Source organism: Haliaeetus albicilla, chromosome 11, assembly GCF_947461875.1.
Source record: "Haliaeetus albicilla chromosome 11, bHalAlb1.1, whole genome shotgun sequence".
NCBI classification, from domain to species: domain Eukaryota; kingdom Metazoa; phylum Chordata; class Aves; order Accipitriformes; family Accipitridae; genus Haliaeetus; species Haliaeetus albicilla.
The window spans coordinates 25,510,972-25,533,638 of NC_091493.1; the positions used below are offsets into that span (position 1 = coordinate 25,510,972).

Consider the following 22,667-nt stretch of genomic DNA (forward strand, 5'->3'; position numbering starts at 1 on the left):
CCCCGCACCGGGGCAGGGCAGGAAGCCCCCAGCCCGCCAGGGCCGGCAGCGCAGCCACATCACAGCCCCGCGCGGGGCCAGGAACGTGGCCCTGCCCGCGCACCGACAAGGGCCCCGCTGTTCGGGTGGCAGCTGCTCCGCGGAAGTAAACAGGGTCCCTGCCAACACATTCCTGCCCTCCACCCTGCCCGACCCCTCCTGCCTGCGCCCCCACCCACCCACCGGGGACACCCACCACCTGGGAGGGGTGAGCAGCCCCACGGCGGCAGGGACCATGCGCGGCAGCCCCTGACACGCAAGCCCTCCCTGGCACTCAGGAGCACGGAGAGCCACAGCCAGGCCAGGCACAGTAAAATAAATGGTATTTATTAGCAAAATAAAGGACAGAAACTCTCGCTCGCAAGGCCCTGCCAGGTGTCCAGGGCCACCCCGCACGACCCTGCATGCTCGCTGCCGAGATCCCCGCATCCCGCTGGCTGCTCCCGCTGCAGCAGGCAGCACCAGGGGTCCTGCCCTGGGCAGGATGGGCAGCGCTGCCTGACGGCGACAGCATCTGCACGGCACCAACAAACCTGCGCGCGTCCTGCTCAGCCCTTTCGGTGGAGCAGCCCAGTGCTTTTGGATGCGGTGCAGGATCCATCCCAGCTCTGAGACGCAGGGTGCCCTGCCTGCCCGCAGAGAAGGGCCCGGGCACCCCAGGGGGTTCTCAGTGGGGCTGAAGGTGCAGTCTTCCAGCTCAGTCCCGGCCCTCCCAGGCATCCTCCCGCTGCTTGTTCTCCAGGCGCTTCCTCTCTGCAGAGACAAGAGGAGGGTCAGCCCCATGCCTCCATCACCCCACAGCCACCCACTTCCCCGCAGAGGTTGCCGGAGCCCACCCTGGCACAGCCCCCTCCCACCCAGCACCCTGTGAGAAGGGGCATCCACGAGGAGGGTACCCCCACACTGCAGCCCCCCCAGGCATCCAAATCTCACCCCGGGCTTCTTGCAGCTTCCTCCGCTCAGCATCTCGCTGGGCTGGTGTCTGGTTGCTGCGTACCCCCAGGGCACCGATCACCAGCCGCCTGGCCAGGGCGGCCGATGTTTCAGGGCGCTCCTTGGCTGGCTGCAGGTAGTCTGGGTGAGCAGAGATGGGGGACATCAGTAGGGGCATCCTGGGAGGGATGGGGCAGCCGGCACGGCTCCGCTTAAGCACTGCGGAGCCGTGCCGGCTGCCCCATCCCTCCCCAGCTATTAGGATGAAGATGCTGCAGCACAAGCACCATGGCACAAGTCGGCACAGGGCAGCATCACTCACCAGCGTACGCCCTGGCTTTGGCTTTAGAGGCATGGGTGCCCTGGGAGAGCGGGCGCGTCTTCACCAGCAGGTGCTTGGTGCTGAGGGCATCGCGTGCTGCAGGGAGAGAGCAGCGGTGTCTGTGTGCAGGGCCAGACCCATGCCCACGATCTGGCTACGGGAGAGGCAGGGATGCCTCCCCTCTGCCTATCCCAGCCAAACTGGGAGCAGTACCTGTTATGGGGCTGGAGAAGATGCCCAGGGCATGTGTGTCATCCACCCACTTAATATCAAAGCCTTTTTTCCTGCCAGAGAGAAGGAAGCTCAGCAAGGCATCGGCACCAAGTGGGGAGGGGTCCGGAGCAGAGCCCAAGCAGGGGACGGGGCATTGCCAGCAGACTCACTGATAGCTGCAGAAGACACGCAGCAGGTCCTCAGTGCGGAAATCCGAGGGGAAATCATAGATCTCGATGACATGGGGCAGCTCGGCATCACTGAGGTCTGGTGCGGTGGGCTCGGCCCCATAGTAGTCAAAGCGGGGTGACTGCCGGCTCTCCCGGTGCTTCTCACCCCCCAAGAGCTGCAGGGGTGGGAAAGGCACAGCACTGAGCAACCCATGCCCGCCCATCCCACACCAGCTCCGAATCCATGGCAAGCAGTCCTCAGGAAGTTGTCCCACCCCCATGACCCACCCCAGCACTGCAGATGGATTCATGGCATTGAGATATTAGGAGTTATCGACCGGGGCTTTCATACCATGCACTTGCTTTTCCCATTACCAGCATCCCTTCACTTGCTGTGCTCTGCAGTCCCACCGGGGACACAGTAGGAATGACACTGCTGAGACAGCCCATGCACCTCCAAGCACACCCCTCCTTCCACAGTGACATGCTGACCTTAAATACATTTTGGGAACAACAAGGAGTGGGACAGCAAGGCCAGGAAGAAAGACTGACGTGTGCCCACCATGCAGGAGCACCAGGCTCAGCGTGCCCTGGCTTCATCACATGCACTGTAGCCCTTTAGGAAACGCAGCCCTTCGGCACCCCAGACACCAAGATGGAAAAGCCAGCACTCCCCTGAGGAGCAAGTTCTGGTGCTTAATCACATGCGCGGCTAAAATTTTATGCCTTATTTCTCATTTGAATTTGTCTGGCTTCGCTTTCCAGCCAGCAGTTTTTGTTCTGCCTCCCCGCTGGATTAAAGAGCCTTCAGTCCCTGGTCCCCTCCCCATGATGGCACTTACTCACGCTAATCAAGTCCCTTCTCAATCTTCTTCTTGATAAGCTAAGCGGGTTGTGCGTGTTTAGTATCTCACAGCGGGGCACTTTCTCCAGCCCTAAAAGATGATGGCTGTAGTGCTTTTCTACCTCTCCCATTTGTCAACCTTCATTTTAAAACATAGGCAGCAGTCTCCCACTGCCACGACACAGGGGTGCAGCCGCACCCTGCTCCCCTTCGCCCCGCAGCATCAGTGCCAGTGGGCACCACTTGCTGCACCTCTGCTTTCCAAACTGTGCCCTGCTGGCAGCCGAGGAGATTCACGGCCCCACTCCGGCTGTGACATGGGGCCAGGTGCAGTCCGAAGTCAGTGGTGGCTCCCCTGTCCCTGCTGAAGTGTGGGGCCAGCGCAGTGCCGGGGAGCGGGTACATAACTCAGCCGGGTTCCCAGCCCGATCCCCCAAGCGATCGTAGCAGAGCACACCACGGCTGGAAGGTTAGAGTCCATAAATCCCAGCCAGCTCAGTCAATAAAAAGTGCTCATTCGAACAATTTTATGGGGAAGATGGATTCACGGCAGGTGAGGGGGTGCTGCCAGGGCGGCTGGATGCCAGCGGAGGGTAGAGCTGAGTTATGGAGCTCACGGGACAGGCTAGCACTGCCACCTGCCCCACCACCACCACCCATTATCCGAGCCCACCCTGTGGGCAGGGGACTCATCGGGCACCCCGTGCCCACTCAGGGGGAGTCGAAGGAGCCGTTCCCAGGCAGGATGAAGCCCTGCGGTGCTGCTTGAGGGAGCAAAGCACTCGGGTAGTGCCAGGCGCCGGGAAGATGATTAGAGAGCAGGAGCACAGAGTGCCGGAGCGGTCCTTGACCTTCACAAATCACAGAGTGTGGTGGGGCGGCAAGGGCGGGAGCCGTCTGGCAGCCGGGCTCAGCCACACAGCAGGCACGACTCAACAGGTCCCCCTGCGCTGCCAGCCTGGGCACGCAGCGTGCCTGCAGCCCCCCAGCCGTGGGGCAGGGCAGGGAGCGGGAGCTGGGGTACAGACCCCAGCCCTGGCAGGCACCCGGCACTGGGAAGGGTCTGCTGAGGGATGGACAGATGGACAGCGGAGGTGGGAAATGAAGCCTGCCTGTCATGCCTCGCGGCTCTGTAAAGACGCACCCTCACCAGAGCACGTTAGAGGGGTCCGTGGCCGCTCGCTTACACTCCCGCACACTTGCCGGGAGCGCACCTCCAGGGCTGGAGGGGAGGTGTGCGCTGGCGCGCACGCACCGCAGCCCCCGGCACGCATGCACCACGGCCCCTGCCCCACCATGCCGGCTGATGGAGAGTCCACCAAGCTTGCAAGGAAATGGTTGCAGTGCTTAATTACCCTCTGCGTTCAACCTGAATTTGTCTGGTTTCAGCTTCCAGCCAATGGATCTTGCTAAGGTGTTTTTTCCTGCTAGATTAAAGAGCCGTCCCCTATCAGAAATCTCTCCTCCACACAGAACGTCATAAATCTTGCTCTCTGCCGGCTATCCACAGCGCATAAGGATTCGGTTATGAGGAAAAACGCTACTAATTTTCTTGTCTTTTTTTGTTAATTAACAACAGCTCCATCTCCCCAAGAGCCTGTACCCTCCCTGAGCAGCCGCATCCACCTGTCGAGAGCTCGGAGGGCTTGGGAAGCACCAGGCTCAGCATGCGAATCTGCAGGGGGGTGAAGATGGCAACTTTTAAGTGATAAATCCCTTTTTCAGGTTCTTATTCACCCATTTTGGGAAGCTCCCGGGAAAGCTCAAACTTTGCTCAGAGCTTGTGCACAGGGGAGCTAACACGGATGCTCCAGAGCTGTTTGCAGTTAGCACCAGTGCTGCATGGCACAACCTTGCCCGCAGCATCCTACGGCCGCAGCGTAACACTGGCCCTCCCTGACCTGCCTCCCCAGCGGGGCCAGGCAGCCGCTCTGCTGTGCCTGCAGATGAAGCCGTGCCCCCGTGCCAGCCCACGGAAAGCCAGTGCCAGTGCCACATCTGCCAGCTGCCATCGGAGCAGCAACGCTGTCCCCATCGCACCGGCACTCACCGCAACCTCCTGGCTGGAGGGTGGGGGACCGCAGCTGTGGGGAGCACAGCCTGGCAGGGATGGAGGTACGCAAAGCTCTTCCACATCACCCTCTGAGCAGCCCTAGAGGCAAGCCTTGCCTGCCCCACACCCTGTCCCAGCCCCACACCAGGTTTGGCAAGGGCATGCCAGCCTGAGCATGGCCCCATGGACAAGGTGGGTACCAGTGCTCCTCAGTAGTGATGCTCTTGATCTCATCCCTTCCCAGAAGCTGTTATCAGGCACCATCCACCACTTCACACCCTGCTTCCAGCCCGGGGTGGACGGACGCTGGCTGTAACAATATTAGCGCTGTTTGTTACATTGGGCACATTAATGTCATTCGGAAAATTACTGGTTTGACGCTACTGATTTAAAATGCAATAAGGGATATCCAGCCTCACTGCAGAAGCCGAGCTTTCCTCCCGAATGGCAGGAAAACGGTGTGGGTCCCGGTGCTAAGCAGCTAATTGTAGTAAATTCAGCCGCACATGTGCAGGAGGGGATGGTAATGAGCCACAGCTGATTAAGAAGCCATAGTTTCAAGGAAACTTCCCGTTGCTACTTCAATGGGAGCCCATACGTCTCAGCCCATTTCTTTATCACCAGCCCCAGTTTCACGAGGGCGCAGTTGCAGTTTACAGCGCTCGAGCAGGTTTTACTGGGTGCACTTTATGTACTATAGAGAGAAGATCTCCCCTAGCCTTCACTGGCACCAAGGGACAGGATGGGAACCACCCGGGGGGGGGACAAGGTGGAGATCCCAGGAGTTTTGGCACCGCAGGCAGCTCCTGCCCTCACGGATGGCTGGCAGTGACAGCAGGCAGCACAGCCAGGCTGGCCGCGTGCTCCGAGTGCAGCCTACCCCCTATGCACCCACCCCAGAGGACACGGGGACAGCCGACCCCCACAGACCCCTGTCCCTGCATCCCAGCAGGCAGCAGCCACTGTCCCTGCAAACCCCCACGGGCGCCAGCTCGCAGGACGTACCTCCTCCAGCAGGCGTGGGTCCAGGCAGTCCCCGTCGTCATTGAACAGCGCGTCCCAGCTCTCCTCGGCACCTGGGCTGGCCTGGCTTGGCGTCCCGGCACTGGCCTGCTCTACCTTTGGGGAGCCGCTGTGGAAACCTCCCTTTTCCTCCTCGGCCTCCTGGCTGCACCGGTGCTGCTGCGGTGAGCCCATGTCCTCGCCTGCCCCTGAAGGCTCCTTGGCCCAGGCCGCTGGTGAGAGACCCTCTACGCCGCAGCACAGCAGCTCCAGGTGTGGCGGGGGCTCGCGGCTCTCCGGGGGTGCCCTCTCTGACGCTCCGCTTGCCGGCTCCTCATCAGCATCCAGCGGGCCACTCTCAGCCCTGGCACTGCCATCTGTGCAGGCAGGAGTGCTGCCCACTCCCTCCGCAGCAGGCACTGGGTCACCCTCCCCACCGGGATGCCCGACACCGGCAGTGTTCTCCTGCTTGCCAGGCAGGAGCTGGGACAGGCTGACAATGCCCTGCCCTGGGGTGCTCTCCCCTGGGAGCGCTGGCACGTCACCCGCACCACCTCTCGAGCACCCGGGTTCGCAGCTGGCTCCTCTTGGTGCATCCAAGGTGCTCTCCCTGGCAAGCTCAGCCGTGCCTCCCCACCTCTCCTCCTCCTTCGGCACCCCAGCAGCACAGCTCTTGCTCTGCCCTGCCAGGAGAGACTCCCCACACTCCCTGTCCTCCTCCTGGGCTTTCAGAGCTGCAACCTCCCATGCCAGCCCGGGTGCACTGCCCTGGTTGCTTGGCCCTGCCAGCTGCAGGACACCCTCTCCTGGGTGCTGGGAGACATCCCCAGCTGGATCCGGGGTGCTGTCCCCTAAATGCTCTGACACGCCACTCAGCCCTGTCCGACACACCAGCATTGGGATAGCAGGGGGTGTTGGGCTAGTGGGGTTGCCCCCAGGCTCAGGGGTAGCCTCCATGGCCCCAGGCTGGGCACTCGGTGGGGATGGAGGGTCAGGCTCTGTCCTCATCATCCGGTGGCTGCGGCTGAGCTCCCTGAGTCCTTCATCATGGGATGCTTTGTCCTGCCCGTCCCAGGGCTGGGCAACAGCCGGATCTGAGCACGGCTCCCGCACGCTGGGTGATGCCCCCGGGCCCCTCGGCACAGCAGGGCAGCTGCCTCCCGGCCTCCGGCAGCACCCAACAGAGGCTGCCCGCGGCTCCTTTGGGCCAGCGTCCGCCTTGCTCTCCCTTCTCACCGCTCTGCCCGCCTGTGTCCTGGCACGGGGGCTTCGCCTCTGCCCCTCGCCGCTGCCCCGGCAAGCATCCTGTGCCAGGCGGTGGTTCTCAGGCTCCTGGCGATGCCCGGCCAGCGTGTCACCCACCACTTGCGCCGCTCTCTCCCGCCGGGCTTTGGGCACGTAGAGGGCCATGTCGGGCTTCCTGTGGCGCGGCCGGCCACCCTCCGTCTCCTGCTGCATGGTGCCACCACTGCCTGCCAAGGAGAGACAGCGTCACTTCCCTGCCCACATCCCAGTGGACCCACAGCCGGGCACGTGGTAGGCAGCCCCTGCCCAGGTCAGTGGGTCGGGGTCCCAGCCTGGCACCCACCCTCGCTCCCACGGCAGCTGGTGCACAGCGATGGATAGCAGAGACCCAAAACTGCCCCCATGTAGAGGCTCTACAGATAGGGTTTGGCACCCGGAGCACCCCACAGCCCTACAGCCTTTGGTGGGGTGTACCGGGCTTGGGGGAAGGAGGGAAACCCTGCCAGCATCACAGGGATGTCTGCCCTGCTCCAGCAGCTAGTGCCTGGGACCCCCCAGCCCCAGGGGCCAGCAGCCGCGGCCGAAGCAGGACACAGAGCCCTTGCACCATTCATGCATCAAAAACCGCGGAGAAGCCCGCAGCAGCCGCGGAGCACCAGAAACCAAACCCGAGGCCAGGGACACCCCGGCGCGGGACCACAGCTGCCACCTGGGCACGCCACAGCCCTGCTCACCTGCTGCCCCGTCCCGGCAGAGATTTATTTTTCATCATCTTTGGCAGCAGCAGGCACGCCACGAGCTGCCAGGCCCCCCTGCCCCTATAAATATGCATCAGGCAGGGTTTATGGAGACGGATGGCGTGGGGGGCTGCGCTGCGGTTGAGGGGAAGGCAGAGCGGGGCCGGGCTGGGGCCCCGTGATTAATCACTGCCCACTCTGTTTAGGGGGATTCATCACAGGCCGCTGTCAGGTAAATCACTGGAAAAACACCTCTTCAGTAATTAATGTGAAGTGACGGATGGACAGCCCCCAGGCCCATTAATCTGGACCATCAGCGCCGACCGAGATTATGAATGTCAGGATGCATAAACTGCCGGCGGATCAATAGGGCCAGGAACCCATCCAAGGCTCTCATTTCCGAGGCACCTCCGGTACATTAGCCTCCCCTCCACGCAGCCCCCAACCGAGGCGCGAACACTCCCCGCGGCCCCTCACCGACAGCCGGCAGCGGTGCCGGGAAGGCGAGGGGAGGCCAACCACCGGCTGGAAAGCGGCCGGGGCTACCCGTGCCGCACGGCATCATCCCCTCCTCCTGACGGACAGATGGACGGACGGCTGCCTCGGCATGATGGATGGGTCTCTCACAGCTCTCTGGAAACTGCCGGCAAGCCTGGGCAAGGCAGTGCTCCCCAGCACCACCGCGGCGCCCGTGCCTGCACCTCGTGCCGCGGAGGTGGGCAGCAGCGCACCACGCTCCTGCCCACCTCCGCGGCACGAGGTGCAGGCACGGGCGCCGCGGTGATGCTGGGCACCGTCCCGGGGCTGCCCCCAACCATTTTTCTGTCTCCGCAGCTCTTGTCATTTTTTTTCCCTCTCTTTGATACACTAATTTTGCTGGCAGAACGATCCCCTTTATCTTTATCGACCGCGAGAAAGGAACGTATCCTACAAACCCTCCAAGGTCTGGATTAGTCATTTTTCAACACCGAGGCGTTATACATTTTCTTGCCAAGCACAGCCCAGGTGCCGGGGGGGGGGGCCAGGAGGCCCCCCGGCACCATTTCCAACCACACAGAGCTTCCAAGTGCACCGAAGCACATTCTGCTAAAGGACTTTTCCCTGCCAAGCCCAGAGTCTCAGCCCATGGGACATCACCGAACACCCTGGGGGGATTGTGGATGTCCCCAGGGCTCTGCTTCTGGAGAATTGCCAGCACTGGGAGCAGCCAGGAGCAGCACTGCTCCACGCACATCCCAAGTCACCTCCAAGAAGGGCCTTTGCACACAGGATTTATGGGCTCCTCGAAAGCTTGCCGTTCACCTTGCCTCACCCTCCAAAGCAGATGGTGCGGCATTAGCCAGACGGCTGGTGCTGGGAGCATCCTCTCCCCGCACAGCTTTGCCTCTGCCTGCCACACTCTGCTGGGGAAGAGCCTCTTCCCGCAGCCTGGGGAGAAGCATGGTAAGGTGGTGGCTGGCCCACGCTGGCAGGGATGCTGCATCACTTTGTTTTTTCCCCACAGGGCAGCACAGCTCCTGCCCCCAGCCTATTACACACTTCATCGATGCCACGGCCACGCGTCGGCACCGACCGATTTCACGCTCCGGGAGGCAGAGCAACAGCCCTGGCTTCGGGTCGCATTCACACTACGCTGGGCAGGGCAACCCTGCCACTTCCAGACTCCAGAACCAAGCTCACCCCGCAAAGCCAGGCGGTGATGGGCAGCGCATCCCCAAAAGGGCCTGTGCTGCACCGAGTGCTACCCTGCTTTTCAAAGCCAGCTAGCAAAAAAGCTCAGCATTGTGGCACCAAGCAGTGAAAGGCAGCCCCAGACCGGGCACACCACAGTACCATGGTAAAAGTGGCAGTGGGAGCGCTGCCCAGCTGCCTGGCATGTAATGCTTGCCAGCCTGGCGCAACACAGCCTGGCATGGCCAGAGGGATGCTGGAGCCTCAGCCAGGAGGTGGCCAGAGCTCCCCGCGAGCACAGGGTCCCCTCGCACTGTGCTCAGGAACACGCTGCTCATGGGAAGCTTGTGCTCGTGGCATGAGTTTGTGAGGTCTCAGAGCAGCAGCCTGGGCGATGTGCCAGCCTGCATTTCTCCTCTAGCAACCATCTGCAGCAGAGACGGGCAGCATTTTCTCCCTGATTTCTCTCCTCCTCCTGTCCAGGGAAGGACCCCATGAACATCAGCAAGACAGGGCTGACCACATCGCAGAGCCCACTTCACACTGCACAGCACATCGCCAAATTCCTCCATCATCTGCATCCCTGCCCGGTGGGTGAGGACACCTACAGCGCAGCTCCGACAGCAAAGCCAGGGCTGCTGCGAGCAGAGATGCCAGCCACGGTCCCGCTCGTGGAACCTGGGGACGGGCACGGATGCTGGGCTGCGGGGCTCACACAGAGCATGCCAGTTCCCGGAAAAGTTTCGGTGCCACCCAGCGCCCTCGCAGCAGGCTGCCGCATTTCCTGGCAGGGAGCTGTATTTTTAGCCTTCGAGGTTTCTAATTCCACTCAATCCATACTCCCGTCGATAGAGCAGATAACCTTAAAGCCTTGACGGTGAACGGGGATGGCAGCACCGGGGGACCCGGAGCCTTGGGGGACCACGCGCAGCCTCGGCATGCAGCTCGTGCACCTGCAATGTCACTCTTTACAGCCTGCTGCAGATTGGGCTCTTTGGAGGGGAAAAAAAATAAATATAATAACAAGACTAATAAAAAGGCAGGTACAAGGAGATTCTAAACAGCCCCGTTGGGGAACCCGCCACTCGCAGGGCTCATCCCATGCCAAGCACGTGCTGTGGCACGCTCACTGACTGCACAACACCGGCGCCCGGCAGCCCAGGTAAGGATTGTCAGAGGTTTTGGCTACCCTGCACCTCTCCTGCTCTCAGCAGAGCTCCAGCCCAGCCCGCCCGGCTCACACAGCAGGCCAGGAAAGGACCTGGATACCTGGCAGGGAAAGGCAGAGCAAAGGCGAGAACACAGAGCTGCTGGCACAAGGCAAAGCAAAGCATTTAAAGGAGCGGAGAGCCGCGTCCCATCCGACGCCTGCCCACAGCCCCGCAGGCTTTAAGACGTCCCTGTCCCCTGCTGCCAGGAGAAAGATCCTCTCCAGCAGCCGAAGCAAACGCTGGCTATGCAAGGAGGCAGCGAAGGCGTCAAAGGCACTGAGAAAAGAGAGAGATTTCAATCATGCCTTTCATTTGCGATGCTCTTAGGAGATACCTGGAACAGATGCTCTTAGGAGATACCTGGAACAAGAGAAGGGGAACAGGGGGAGGATTTGTAAGTCAATAGTGTCCCCTCGCAGCTGCAGGGGGAAAAAGGGACAACAAACCAGCAGAAGGAGTTAACAGCTGGAGGGCTAAGAGGAATACAAAGGACTTTACAAATATACCCAGGCAGAATCAGCACAAAAGTGAAAAGGTCTATTAATAAACAAGGAGGGAGAGAAAATTAATGATGGCTCAAAAATAAAGATGACTCAAAAGGGCAAAATTACTGTTTTTAACCAGAAAAATGCAAATGAGGCGGCAGCCTCACAAAAACAGCTGCAGGGAAAGCAAAAACAGCATCTCCACATAGACACAGTCACCTGGCCGGTGTGGCTGGTGCCCGAGACAAACTGATTAACCCACCAAAACATGCGCGGTGCTGGGAAGAAACCAGGGCCCTGGTGACAGGCAGAGCAAACCAGGCGCTGATTTTCTGTGCAAGAAAGGACAATAAAACCAGAGCCAGGGCAGGATAAACCCTGTGCCCATCCCCAGCACAGAATGTAATGGGCAGAGAAAGGAGCCTGCACACCCACCACGATGGGCTCCTGGATGAAGGATGTTGGCTTGCCCGGCAGGAGTTATTTCAGAAGAACTGCTGGACAAAGCTTTTGGATAAGGCAAGCAAGACGCAATTTAGCTAACTTCAAGGTATCGTTTTACACCACCTCCCAAACTTTCACTTGGATAGTGAATTGTAATTAAATTTGCAGATGATACTGAGCAGAGAAGTGTTGCAAACACTGGCCAGAGCAGAGCAACCATTCAAAGGATCCAAGAAATGTAGGCAGGAAACAAAGCGAGACCCAGTCTGGGAAAATGAGGGTAAAACAACCCAAAGCAGCTACATGGTGGGCAGGAGCAGCCTGGAAAGCAAGGCCCAGAGCCCTGTGGTGCACTCAGACCGGAAAGCAGGTAGCCAGGGTGACCACTCGAAAAAGTGCAAGGGGCAGAAGCCGGTCACTGGTGCCATGGGCCACCCCAGGGCTGCGACAGCCCCACAGCGGGCAGCACACTGAGCCCTGCAGGCGTCGTGAAGGATGGAGGGGATGCCGAGGGCAGGCAGGCAGCCGTGAAAAACAGTGTCCAGTGCCTGGGAGCACCAGGCATGTGTTTTACGAGCCATGGGAGCCTGGCACACCAAGTGCCCAGGGATGCTGTATAACTCCCCTGCCCTCGAGGGCTGTCACTGCCAGCATCACCCCATGACTCAGTAAGTTGCAGAGTTATGGGATCTGCAACGTGCCATGTTATCCGGGTGCTCTGGGGGCTGCATGGCAGCGGAGTGGGGGTCAGGGCTGGGACAGGGGGTGAGGGTTGGGGCTGGGGCAAGGGGTGGGGGTCAGGGGTGGGTAACTGGGGTAGGGGTCAGGGCTGGGACACTGGGGTGGGGGTCAGGGCCAGAAAACTGGGAGGGGGGGGGTGTCAGGGCTGAGAAACTGGGGTGGGGGTCAGAGCTGGGACACCGGGGTGGGGGTCAGGGTTGGGAAACTGGGATGAGGGGCAGGGCTGGGAAACGGGGGGGGGGGGGGGGGAGCAGGGCTGGGACACTGGGAGGGGGGGGCAGGGCTGGGACAGGGGCTGGGGAAGAGCGGGGCAGGGGGCATAGCGTGCAGCCCGGAGACCGGGCAGGGCGCGCACCCCGGGCTGCTGTGCCCCCGCCGGGCCGGGCCGGGCCGAGCCGAGCCCCTGCCGTTACCAGTGGCCGCGCCGGGTCCCCCGCCGCTCCGCGCCGCCGCCGCCGCTTCCGCCGCGCCGGGCCCGCCCCATCCCGCCCCGCCGCGGGGAGCGCCGGGACCTGTAGTGCGGCACCGGCACCCGCACCGCCCCGCGCCCCGGGCGGCCGCTCCTCCCCCGCGGGGGCAGCCCCGGCGGCTCCCCCCGCCGCGCTGGCACCCCCGTGGGCACGCGGGCCGCCACCCACCCGCCCACCCACCCCCGGTCCTCGGCGCCTGCCCGGAGCTGGGACCGGCACGGGCAGCCCCGGTGCCAGCGCGGCCCTTCCTCCCCCGGGCACCGCTCGGCAGCCCGGGGGAAGGGGGCCGAGGGCAGGGTGCTCCGTGGCCGGCGGGGGTGATGGACGCGGGGCTGCAGGAGGGAGAGCGACCCCCGCTCCCGCCGCCGGGTGACCCCCACGGGAGGCTGCCGTGGATTTCCCGTTACCGTTTAATGTCACGCCCTAGGCGGGAGCAGCGGTGCTCGCTGCGGCTGTGCGGGCTGGGCCGGCGGAGCCCCGCTCCCGCCTGCCGGGGGGGGCACCGGGGGAATTGCCGGGGGCACAGGCACCCCCGGGCCACCTCCCGCGCTCCCGCCGCAGGGCTGCGGGCTGGCCGGCGTGCCGGCTGCCCAGACACCCAGGCGGGGGAAGGTGTCTGCGCCGGGCAGGCTTGCTCCGCTTCCTTCCTGGGGTTTGGCGAGGAGCAGCCTGCCTGCGCCCAGCAGATAATGAACGGGGCCCCGGCGCCCGCACGCGTTTGCAGGCAGCGTGGGCAGCCGGGGAAGCGTGTCCGGGACCGGTGCATCCGCTGGCTCCTAACGAAGCACCGGTGCTGCAGAGCACTGCCGAGCCGGGGCCTGCGCCGGCGGGGAAGGATGGGGCGCCCGGGGGACCAGGGCTGGATTCTCCCACAGGCAGGCGTGGGCTGGCACGGGAGAGGGGGCTGCTCGCGGGATGCAGGCAGGCGTGGGGCTTGCTGCCGCTGTGGGCTGAGGGCAGAGCGGGGCCGTGACCCGGCTCGCTGGGGCACAGGGCTGTCAAAGCTTTGGGCAGGCTGGTGCAGCCACCCTGGTTTGTCTGGCTGATGGACAGGGGGTCTCCCCTCTCCCAGCCCCCAGGACCGGCTTCCTAACTAGCCGAAGGTCTCCCATGCGATTCCCGAGCAGCTGCTTCCCTCGTGGTGCAGGTGAGGGAGGAGTGATGCCCCATAGCTTGCACACAGCCTGCGTGTGGTGGGATGGGAGGCTGGTGCCCGGGCAGCCGGCAGCCAACGGGACTTCTGCGGCTCCCCAGAGGCTGTGCAGCTGCTGAGGGACTGGGGACCGCAGCAGCTCCCTGCCACCCTGACAAGGTGTCACTGCGGCGTTGCATGGAGCATCAGTGCATGGGGCTGTGCCAAGCATCTTATCCCTCCTTGGGTGCAACTACAGGGCTGGGACTGCTGATGCCTGAGGTCTGGGATGCCCTGAAGTACTCCAACCTTCCTGACTGCCCAGTGTGGGTCCCAGTATAGCCACAGGGGCTCAGACCCAGATAGGTAGGGCCATCCTACCCCAGTCGCATGGCCCCGCGCAGGACAAGGAAGGCTCACACCAGGCAGGGCCACCCGGCACCCCCCGGGGACCAGCCCCTGCCCCAGCCTGCCATGGCACACAGGGAACCATGGTCCCTCTCACAGGTAATCGATGGCAGCAGATCCTGATCGCTTTCATTATTATTATTTTCTTATGCATGTGCGCACAGGAGATTTATCGCCAGCTACGGAGGCAAAATCAATTATTCATGTTATAAATTAGAAAATGATTTATGTTTGTGGGAGGCCAAGCAGCGTGGAGCCCCTGGCCGCGTGGGAGCTGGGTTTGTCTGGGAATGGCACCAGACACCCCCTGCCAGCACTTCCTTCGGCTCTCTGTCCCTGCCTCACCCTGGGTGTCCCACCCTGGGGTGCCCCCATCCTGTCACAGCCCCAGGGTGACCCAGGGATGGTGGCTGACAGGGAGCACCCATCCTCTCCTACCCTGTCAAGCCAGATGCCTGTGGATGGAACCCAAGGAAGGCTGGGGACCACGGTGGCCTGGTTGCCCTGGCCGGTGCGGCAGGATGACGCTCTACCGGCAGTTTCCATGGCAGCAGCAGCGCGGTCCAAGCTCTGCGAGGTGTGGGCTGCAGAAGGACCCCCTCTCTTTCCCCTGCTGGAGACATCCTCACGTGTCCCCTCCAGCCCCAGCAGCTGTATCTGTGGTCCTGCCTCCCACAAGGGACACTGTGGTACCCTCCAGACTGCCACCATGGGGACAGAGACCCATGCTCTGACACCCCCATGCTCCCCAGGAAAGAGGGGATGGGTGAGGGTAAGGGGGCGGTGGAAAGGTACCCCACTTGCACCAACCCCTGAGGCCAGCTACCCCAGAGTGGGGCCGCAGGGCTTTGCTTGGCTGTGGCCTACCTTCTCCTGGGCTAGGGGGGTCTCAGGGGTCCTGGGGGTCTTCCCAGGCATGGAGACCCCATTCCCCAAGGGCTGACTGATGTTCTGCACAGAGCAGGATGTCACTGGGCTCCCACTGTGCCCAGTGCTGGGGCAGGGGGTTGGCTGTTGCTGCCAAGTCTGCCCCCAGCCCAGCCATGCCCCAGGCATTCAGCCCAGTGCTGGTGGGAGCTGCAGCATCCCATGGCTCTGCACTGGGGGGCTGAGCATCCCAGTCCTGGCTGTCCTGGCATCCTAAAACCCACTGCCCATGTCACACAGCCAGTGGGAGCGAGTGCCGGGAGCTGGCCGGACACTCTCTGCTGATAGCTGGGGCTGCTCTTGCTTCTGAAGAGTCTTGATCTAAAGCTGCCGTGTCTGTGCCTCCCAGGGGACGGCAGAGCGGGCCGGGAGTGCTGCCTGGCTCTCCTTGTCTGTTCATCTGCAGCTGCGTCAGCTGGGGCCATGGGGAGGCACGGGCTGAAAGGAGCAGCGCAGGAGAGAAAGAAGCTGTCAGCGGCCCCAGATCTCAGTCTGATCACAAGCAAGCTGTGCATCCAGCTCCTGCTCGCACAGCATCCTGTGCTGGGCTGAGCCCTGGTCCTTGGGATGGGAAGGAGAGGCAGCATGGGGTTACCTCAGCTCTGCTCTGGCTCCCCGAGCAGCCTTTTACATCCCAGCCCAGCCTCCGAGCCCCGGAGCCTCCTTCCAGCTGCCAGAGAGCCTGTCACACCCTGTGACTCCCAGGGCTCTCAGGGAGCTGAGAACTTGCTGGCTCAACACACACATGGGGGTGTCCGAGGAGGCAGGGGTTTTGGCTGCCACCCCAGCTCCCTGCCAGGCCATGAGCAGGAGGGACACTGACAGCCAGGCACAGTCCGGGGACAGGGAACCACCTTGTCCTGGAGTACTGAGGTTGCTGCAGCCAGCCCTGGGGACCCTCTGGGACCACATGCGGGGTGCAGAGGAGTCCCTGCTTGCTCTGCTCTGGCTCTAAAGAAGCCAGACAACCTGGGGAGCTCAGAGACCCGCCAGCGTGGCCTGGGACACCCCCCCCACCAATCTGTGAGCACTGGGCTTAGCACTGAAACATCGGGGAAATAAATGAGTCACGTTCTGGGCCAGAGCATCGCCTCAGGCACCTCGCTGCGCCCTGGTCCCGGGGAGCCCAGCGCCGGCCCGTGCTCGTGTGAGCATCCCTCTGATTTATTGCTGCGGAGCAAATGCTTACAGAGTGCTTTTGGCAGAGAAAAGCCCTGGGGAGCTGCAACGGGCACGCAGGGGCAAGGAGGGAATCGCCAGTCAGCTGCAGCATGCCGGGGGCACCCAGAGCACCCTGCAGCCGTGGGTGTCTCCCCCATGCCCGGCCAGGGGACACACTCCGCCTGCGGGGAGGGGACTGCGGAGAGCTCGGGGCTGGGGTGGATATAGATCTGCTTTGCATTATTGCACCAAACACCTGGGGACTCGGCAGCTCGTGACAGTGCTGTATAATGTGGGGAAGCAGCCCACAGCGCGGGCAGGCGCCGGTACTGCCGGCAGCTCGCGGGCAGGGAGGCGATGGGGCCGTGCCCCTAGGAGCATGGGCTGGCTGTGGATGGGGGGAGCCGGGGTCTCTTGCTCCCTGCTTTCCTGCACATCTACAATGAATAGGCAGGGAAGGCAGAGCTTGTGCTGCAGGAATCAATACCGCTCCAGGAGCGGCCTGGGTGCTCCTCCCTGCGCTCCCCGGGAGCCTGCCCCTGAACGCCTCTCCCTGAGCTATAGCTCTTGTCTCCTTCTCGCTATTGTCTTGCTTTCCAGCACTCTCAGCAGGACCATGCAGCAGCATGGGGTGGCCAGTGACAGCCCCGGGGCTGGGGAGCTTGCTAACCCAGATAGCCTGGCTCCTTCGGGAGACAGGGGGAACAAGAGGGAGAGACCTCCTGGGGAGGATCCAGGTTTTATCCTGACTTGAGGTAGCCCCCGTTGGCACCCTGTCGCAGCCCACTCCATCGTGGCCCATCCTGCTGTGGTCCCTAGGAGGTACCAGGGCTCCCTGGCCGGCTCCGGCAGGCAGAGATGCTGCCAGGAGGCGGTTTCTGCCCAGCAGACAGCACTCGGGGATGCTGTGACTGGAAGCAGCTCCCAATCTCGCCCAGCCCTGGCCGTGGCAGTGCCGCCGTGTCGGGTGACAGCCGCTGCCCTGTGGGAAGGAACCCAGATGCTTTTGATAGACCATGATTTGAACTGATTCATCATCGGGATCCACTTGGAGCTGATAAATCTTTCAGGACCCCTGGCAGAGGAGGCTGAGCTGGGCAGGCTGGGCATCCCCCTGCCTCCCTGTAGCTGCACAGCTCCTCAGAAGCGGCTGGCTGCACGTGTACCAGCCCCACGGGTCCCGCCAGCCCCAGCCGGCTGCCGGCAGCACCCCAAGTTTCCCTGTGGCCTGTTTGCTCTTCCACAGCCAGGGCTGCTGCCTGGGTGGGCTAGAGCACAGCCTGCTGCCTTCACCCTGCTGAGACCCCCAGCCAGGGAGCCCTGTCCCAGTGCTCCTTTCATGAGGGACCCCATTGTCCCTGGCTGAGAAGAGCTGACGGTACCTGGCTCCATCGCAGCACTGGCCAGGTCCCTCCTTTGGCCTCCTGTCCCCCCTCCTGGCATGGGGCAGGGCAGTTCCCAGGCCAAGCGCTGGCACTGGTGCATCTCCATGCCAGCCACGGCTCTGGGATCCCAGGGGGGGACAAATCCAGCTTGTCCCATGGGGCCATGTCCTGCAGGGGAAAGGGGGACTGCCCTCACTCCCCCACCCTGTGCCCCGGCAGGTAGCAAGGGAAAGCAGGGACGGGGACTGCGAGGCGGGAGGCGAGCGCGGGTGGATCCGGTTACAGGCAGCACGGGGCAGAGAGATAGGCAGAGAACAGCAATGCAGCAAAAAGGGCTTTTAGTGATAATTAATAATTAACATTTCTAATGATGTCCCGGCGACAGGAAGAGTCCAAGCAGGGACCCAGGGGCACTGCACACGGTGACAGGAGTGGCTGGGGACCGTGCAGGGACCACGGAGGCTGTGCAGAACGAGGGACTGGGGTGGGAGTGAGCTGTGGGGCCAGGGGTCCTGGGGCAGGGGCTGGGCGCCCCTGGGGCCCCCTGGCTGGGCAGTGCCTGGGGCCCAGCCTTTGCACCTGGCTGCTGCCAAGGGTGCAGTAAGCCTGCGATAAAGGGGACTGGAAGACAAGATAAAACACACCTCAGTGTTGACCTGGCCTCCGTGATAAGATAACACCTCGCCAGGGGTTCCCGTGCCCAGCAAGTGCCTGAGAGGGACCTTGCTGGCAGGAAGAGGGGACTGGGGAAGGGCTGGTGGGAGGCAGCAGTTCATGGGGAGCCGTTGGGATGAGTGGGAGTCCCCAGGTCACTGCCAGCCCCAGCACAAATTGCCCCTGGTGCCGGGAGGTGTCCAGGCACTGAGGAACAGCGGGCTGGCCCAGGGTGCGGGACCAGAGCTGGCAGGAGTCCACAGGCAAGGCAAGAGGTCAGGTGCTGCGGGACAGTGACAGGGAGGGGATGACAGGGAGGAGACGGATGGAGCCAACAGCTGGCTGAGTGTGGGAGTCCATTGCTGTGAGGCACCGCACGACGGGCATGCAGTCGTGGGAGAGTCAAAAGCAATCCTAGGGATATACCGGGAGAGGCATTTCTGGCAGGGCTGGGGACTTGCTTGCATCCCTGCATGGGCCCCAGGGGACCTGCCTTGTGCTGGTGCCAGCCTGGGAGACGAGCAGAGGCATTGCAGGGCTGCCAAGGGAGGCAGAGCCTGGGAGACCCATGATGGGAGGACAGTGGCTCGTGCCCAGCACAGCGCAGGCTGCGGGGGAACAGAGCACTCACTATAAATACATCGTGGGGTAAACGCCAGGGAGAAGAGCTATTTCAGCTAAAAGACAATGTTAGCACAGAAATGACTGGGGATAAATTATCCATGAATACATTTAGGGTGGAAATTAGACCCTCAGAGCAGGGAGGTCCCAGCACAGCCCCTCCAGAGAAGGAAGTGGTGCCAGGCAGAAGCCAGGGTCAGCTTGGCAGCTGGGGGATCATACAGCGTACTGTGGTGACAGCACATACCCTCTTCTAGTGTCAAAAAGCAGCAAGGGTGGCTGGTACGGCCCGCCTGGCTGTGCTAGTGGGTGCAGCGAGCAACAGTGCACAGGGCATGGTGCATGTTGGGGTGCATGCACATCACTGCATGCATGTGTGGGCAGTGCACAGGCTGCATGTGAGTGCAGATATGTGTGTGTGCACAGGCCACACGCATGTTTGGGCAGCATGTTGGGTGCTCACCTACCACGTGTGCATGTGTGTGCACAGAGTGCGTGCAGATGGGGGTCTGCACACAGACTGTGTTGCATGCATGCATGTAGGTGCGTGAGTGTGCTGACAGTGTGTGTGCTGTGTACCCACCAGGCTGTGTGCAGGTGTCTTGGCCTTCAAGAGGCTCTTGAAAGAGGAACAATGGCCCCAGTGAAGTATCTTGGAGGTTAGTGCCTTGAGTCAGCATCGCTCTGCTCACCTGCACCCAGTTTGTGTTGTACCATCTGGAATTTGCTGCAGGGGACAAGCTGGGTGCTCCATGAATCCAGCTGGTCCTGGGTGAATTCCCATCTGCTGAGGGTCCTCCAGCTCCCAGAGCAGTGCTGTCCCTGTGAGGGCCACAGGGCTCACTCTGCACTGCCACCCCACAGGCTCACCCCAGCTGTCCAGAGCACTCGGCACTGCCAGCAAACAGCCCCATGCCACCCCTTCAACCATTGCAATGCAAGCAAGGGGCAGACTGAATCCCAGCACCCTGCTCCTTTCTCCCCAGGGCCCAGGGTGGCAGATGAGCCACCAGGCACAGAGACGCAGGGTGTCAGGGCTGCCAGCCACAAGAGGTTCCCCATTCCCAGGGACCTGGGTCGGCATGGATGGGGCAAGCACCCCAGGAACAAGGGCCAGGGAAAGCAGGAGCATCTCTGCCCTGGGGATGGGAAAAGGGTATCCCAGGTGTGCGAGAAGGTGGCTGGTGCTCACGCTGGCCCCAGCTCAGCAGAAGAGCCTCCTCCTGCCTACGTGCAGCCCTCGGTGGAGCACAGCAGCTCCCTTCCCCCCGCAGCGTGTCTGGCTGCCGCTCGCTCTAATTTCCTGTGCATTGTCCCCACCGCCACCACCATCCCCTGCGCATCCCCCGGTGCGCCGCACAGCCAGGCTCTCCACACCCCGGTGCCCGCGCCCTGCCTCACAGCCCTGCGATCGTCCCCGCATACATCCCAGCTCATTTCACTGATGCTCTGAGCTCCCCTCTGCAGCTCCTTGCACAGACCCATGTCCCAGCCCGGGGTGCTTGCCCCACCATGCCCCCCATGTGGGTGCAAGCAGAGGGGTGGGATGGAGATGGCTGGGCCAAACTGGGCCAGCATGGGGCAGAGGGACTTACGCAGGGCTGTGGCTTACAGCCACACCAGTTGTCATGCTAAGGTGCTTGCTGGCTGCTCTCATCCCCCAGAGAAACATCCCAGCCTGGCGCGGTGGCAGCATCCATGGGAAGGGCACCGAGGGGCTCCAACAGTGGGTATTGGGGAGCACCTTGCAGCCTCGCAACTGGAAAATCACCCTGCTGGGTGCAGTAGCATGGCCTCGGGGCTGCAGCATGCAAGGCCCTCTTGGCACATGTGCCCCGCATGCACGCAGCATGTGTGTACCCATGGGGTGTCATGGCGTGAGTAAATCCCTGCTGACATGGTGTGTGCACCTGTGGAGTTGCGTGTGTGCACACCACGCTGTGTGTCTAGCTGTGCACGTCATGCATGCACACCTATGCGCACACACGCCTGTACAGGTGCATGCGCACAGTGTGCTGGCAGGCCTGCCTGCATCTGCCGGTGGGCACGCACACGCTCAGGGCCGGGGCCGAGCCCCGATGCACTGGCACGCCAGGTTTGTGGCCCTGGGGAGCCGGTGTGCCTCGCACCATTCGCAGTCTTGGCATGCTCGAGCTGGCTTCCTGCCGGCGTTTGTGTTCTGTACCTGCCAGTCGCAGGGAAGGCGTTGGGAGACGGCTTGCAGAATTTGTGCTAATAATTACCCAGGTGGTTACTAAATCTGGGATGAGCTAACGACTCAGCAGAGGGGGTGCTTGCCCTGAGCGCACATGCACATGCAAGGCTGCAGCCAGGCAGTCAAGCTGTGGGCCACAGGCAGGCAGAGTGCACCCGCAGCTCTGGGGCACACGAGGACACGTGAGCACAGCATTGCATGCGTGTGACGGTCATGCTGGCCCCCCAGCCCCAGTGGGTTTGCTCAGCATCCCGCCCTCCCTGTGGCAAATGTGGAGAGCAGGGGTGATTCCTGCCCCACAGCAGTACCCAACAGTAGGTTCCCCATGCCTGGACACCATCGCGCTGGCTGTAGGGGCCCTGCAGCAGGCAGCCATGCAGCAAGCCCAGTGCTCAGCCAGGCACCCTGCAAGAGGGGGTCATCAAAAATGAAATCAAGGGGTACTTGATGGTCACATGGAAGCACCTTCATAGGAGACAATCGCTGTGACTGGAGAGCTCTTGAATCCAGCAGGGAGAGAACCGGGAGCAACAGGCAGAAGCTGTAGCCAGACACGTTCGAATGAGAAATAAGGGGTTTAGCAGGGCAGGTGATTAGCCACTTGAAGCGGCCCGAACGGCGTGGGCTCCTGCGGCTCCTGCTGTCTCCCAGCACGTCTCTCCTGGTGTCTCCTGCTGTCTCTCCTGGTGGCCGCAGCCCGAGGTTCCATGCTGGGGCACCTGCAAATGCGCTCCACTGGAGTGACCTGGTAGCCTTGTGCCCTGCCAGTGCTGTCCCAGTCCCTGCCACAGCCACCTTCTGCATCCCGAGACATACAGAGAGCTCTGTGCCCAGCCCCAAAGCAGCCACGCAGGAGAAAGACACGTCAGGCTTGCGGGTTAAGTGCCATCCTGCCTCAGGCATCCACCGGCTACAAGATCTGGGGCAAGTCAGTGCCTTGCGTGGCCTGAGACGGGGCCTTGCTCGAAGTTTGGACTGGCCGCCGGGGCACAGCCACTCCCGGGGTCCCCGCAGAGGGAGGTGGGTGACCTGCGGGGTGATGGCACAGGGAGGGTGCTGAGCCCTCGGGGTGCGGCCAGGCGTTGCACTACGGGCGCTGCCCGGCGCCGCTCCCTTTCCCCCTCCCGTGCCCGCGGTCGCACTGCTCTGTGGGGCAAACCCCCGCTGCCCCCAGGCCGGGGCAGATCCCCGGCTCTGCTGGCCCCAGCTGCCCTTACAGGAGGCGGGAAGCCGTGCCCAGGCGTACCCCGACCACCACCCACCCCTCGGCACCCACGGGGCGACCTCCGAAGCGCAGCTCCCCTCCCGCGAGCCGGGAGCGCCCCCGCTGCCGCCAGCCACCTCCCCCTCCAGCCGCGGCTTCGGCTACCCGGGAAGCCCCCCGTCCCCCAGCCCCGGCGGGCCCGGTGCCCGGGGCGATGCCCCCCGGCGGGTCCCCCCCCAAGCACGCCGGCCGGCGCTGCCGCTGCGCTGGGGGCAGTAAATCAGCGCGGCGCAGCCCCACCTCCGCGCTCCCCATTGGCAGCGGCGCCCCTCACCCCGCTCATTGGCGCTGCCGCCGCCGCCCGGCCCTACATAAGGCGC

The 22,667-nt window shown here is 62.8% G+C and overlaps 1 protein-coding gene across 1 annotated transcript; it reads right to left on the bottom strand.

Moving 5' to 3' along the window:
- Window positions 1–345: 345 nt before the first annotated feature.
- Window positions 346–22,602, bottom strand: R3HCC1L (R3H domain and coiled-coil containing 1 like). Its single transcript, XM_069797634.1, has 12 exons — window positions 22,301–22,602; window positions 22,020–22,112; window positions 20,864–21,053; window positions 12,988–13,067; window positions 12,524–12,713; window positions 10,746–10,800; window positions 5,580–7,048; window positions 1,678–1,853; window positions 1,508–1,578; window positions 1,295–1,390; window positions 973–1,113; window positions 346–792 (listed from the first exon to the last, which is right to left on the bottom strand). The coding sequence occupies exons 1-12, from the start codon at window positions 22,600–22,602 to the stop codon at window positions 737–739; spliced, it is 2,919 nt and encodes a 972-aa protein (XP_069653735.1). The 3' UTR covers window positions 346–736.
- Window positions 22,603–22,667: the final 65 nt, after the last annotated feature.

What these genes read in the sequence shown, in the direction of transcription:
- R3HCC1L (XM_069797634.1), bottom strand. Translation starts at nt 22,602, where the DNA reads ATGGGGAGCGCGGAGGTGGGGCTGCGCCGCGCTGATTTACTGCCCCCA. An exon ending in CACACTGTGCGCATGCACCT is followed by an intron (nt 13,068 to 20,863) that starts GTACAGGCGTGT and finishes CCCCCCCGGCAG; the next exon opens with GCGGGAGCGGGGCTCCGCCG. An exon ending in AAGAGCATCGCAAATGAAAG is followed by an intron (nt 7,049 to 10,745) that starts GCATGATTGAAA and finishes TCTCCTTGGCAG; the next exon opens with GCAGTGGTGGCACCATGCAG.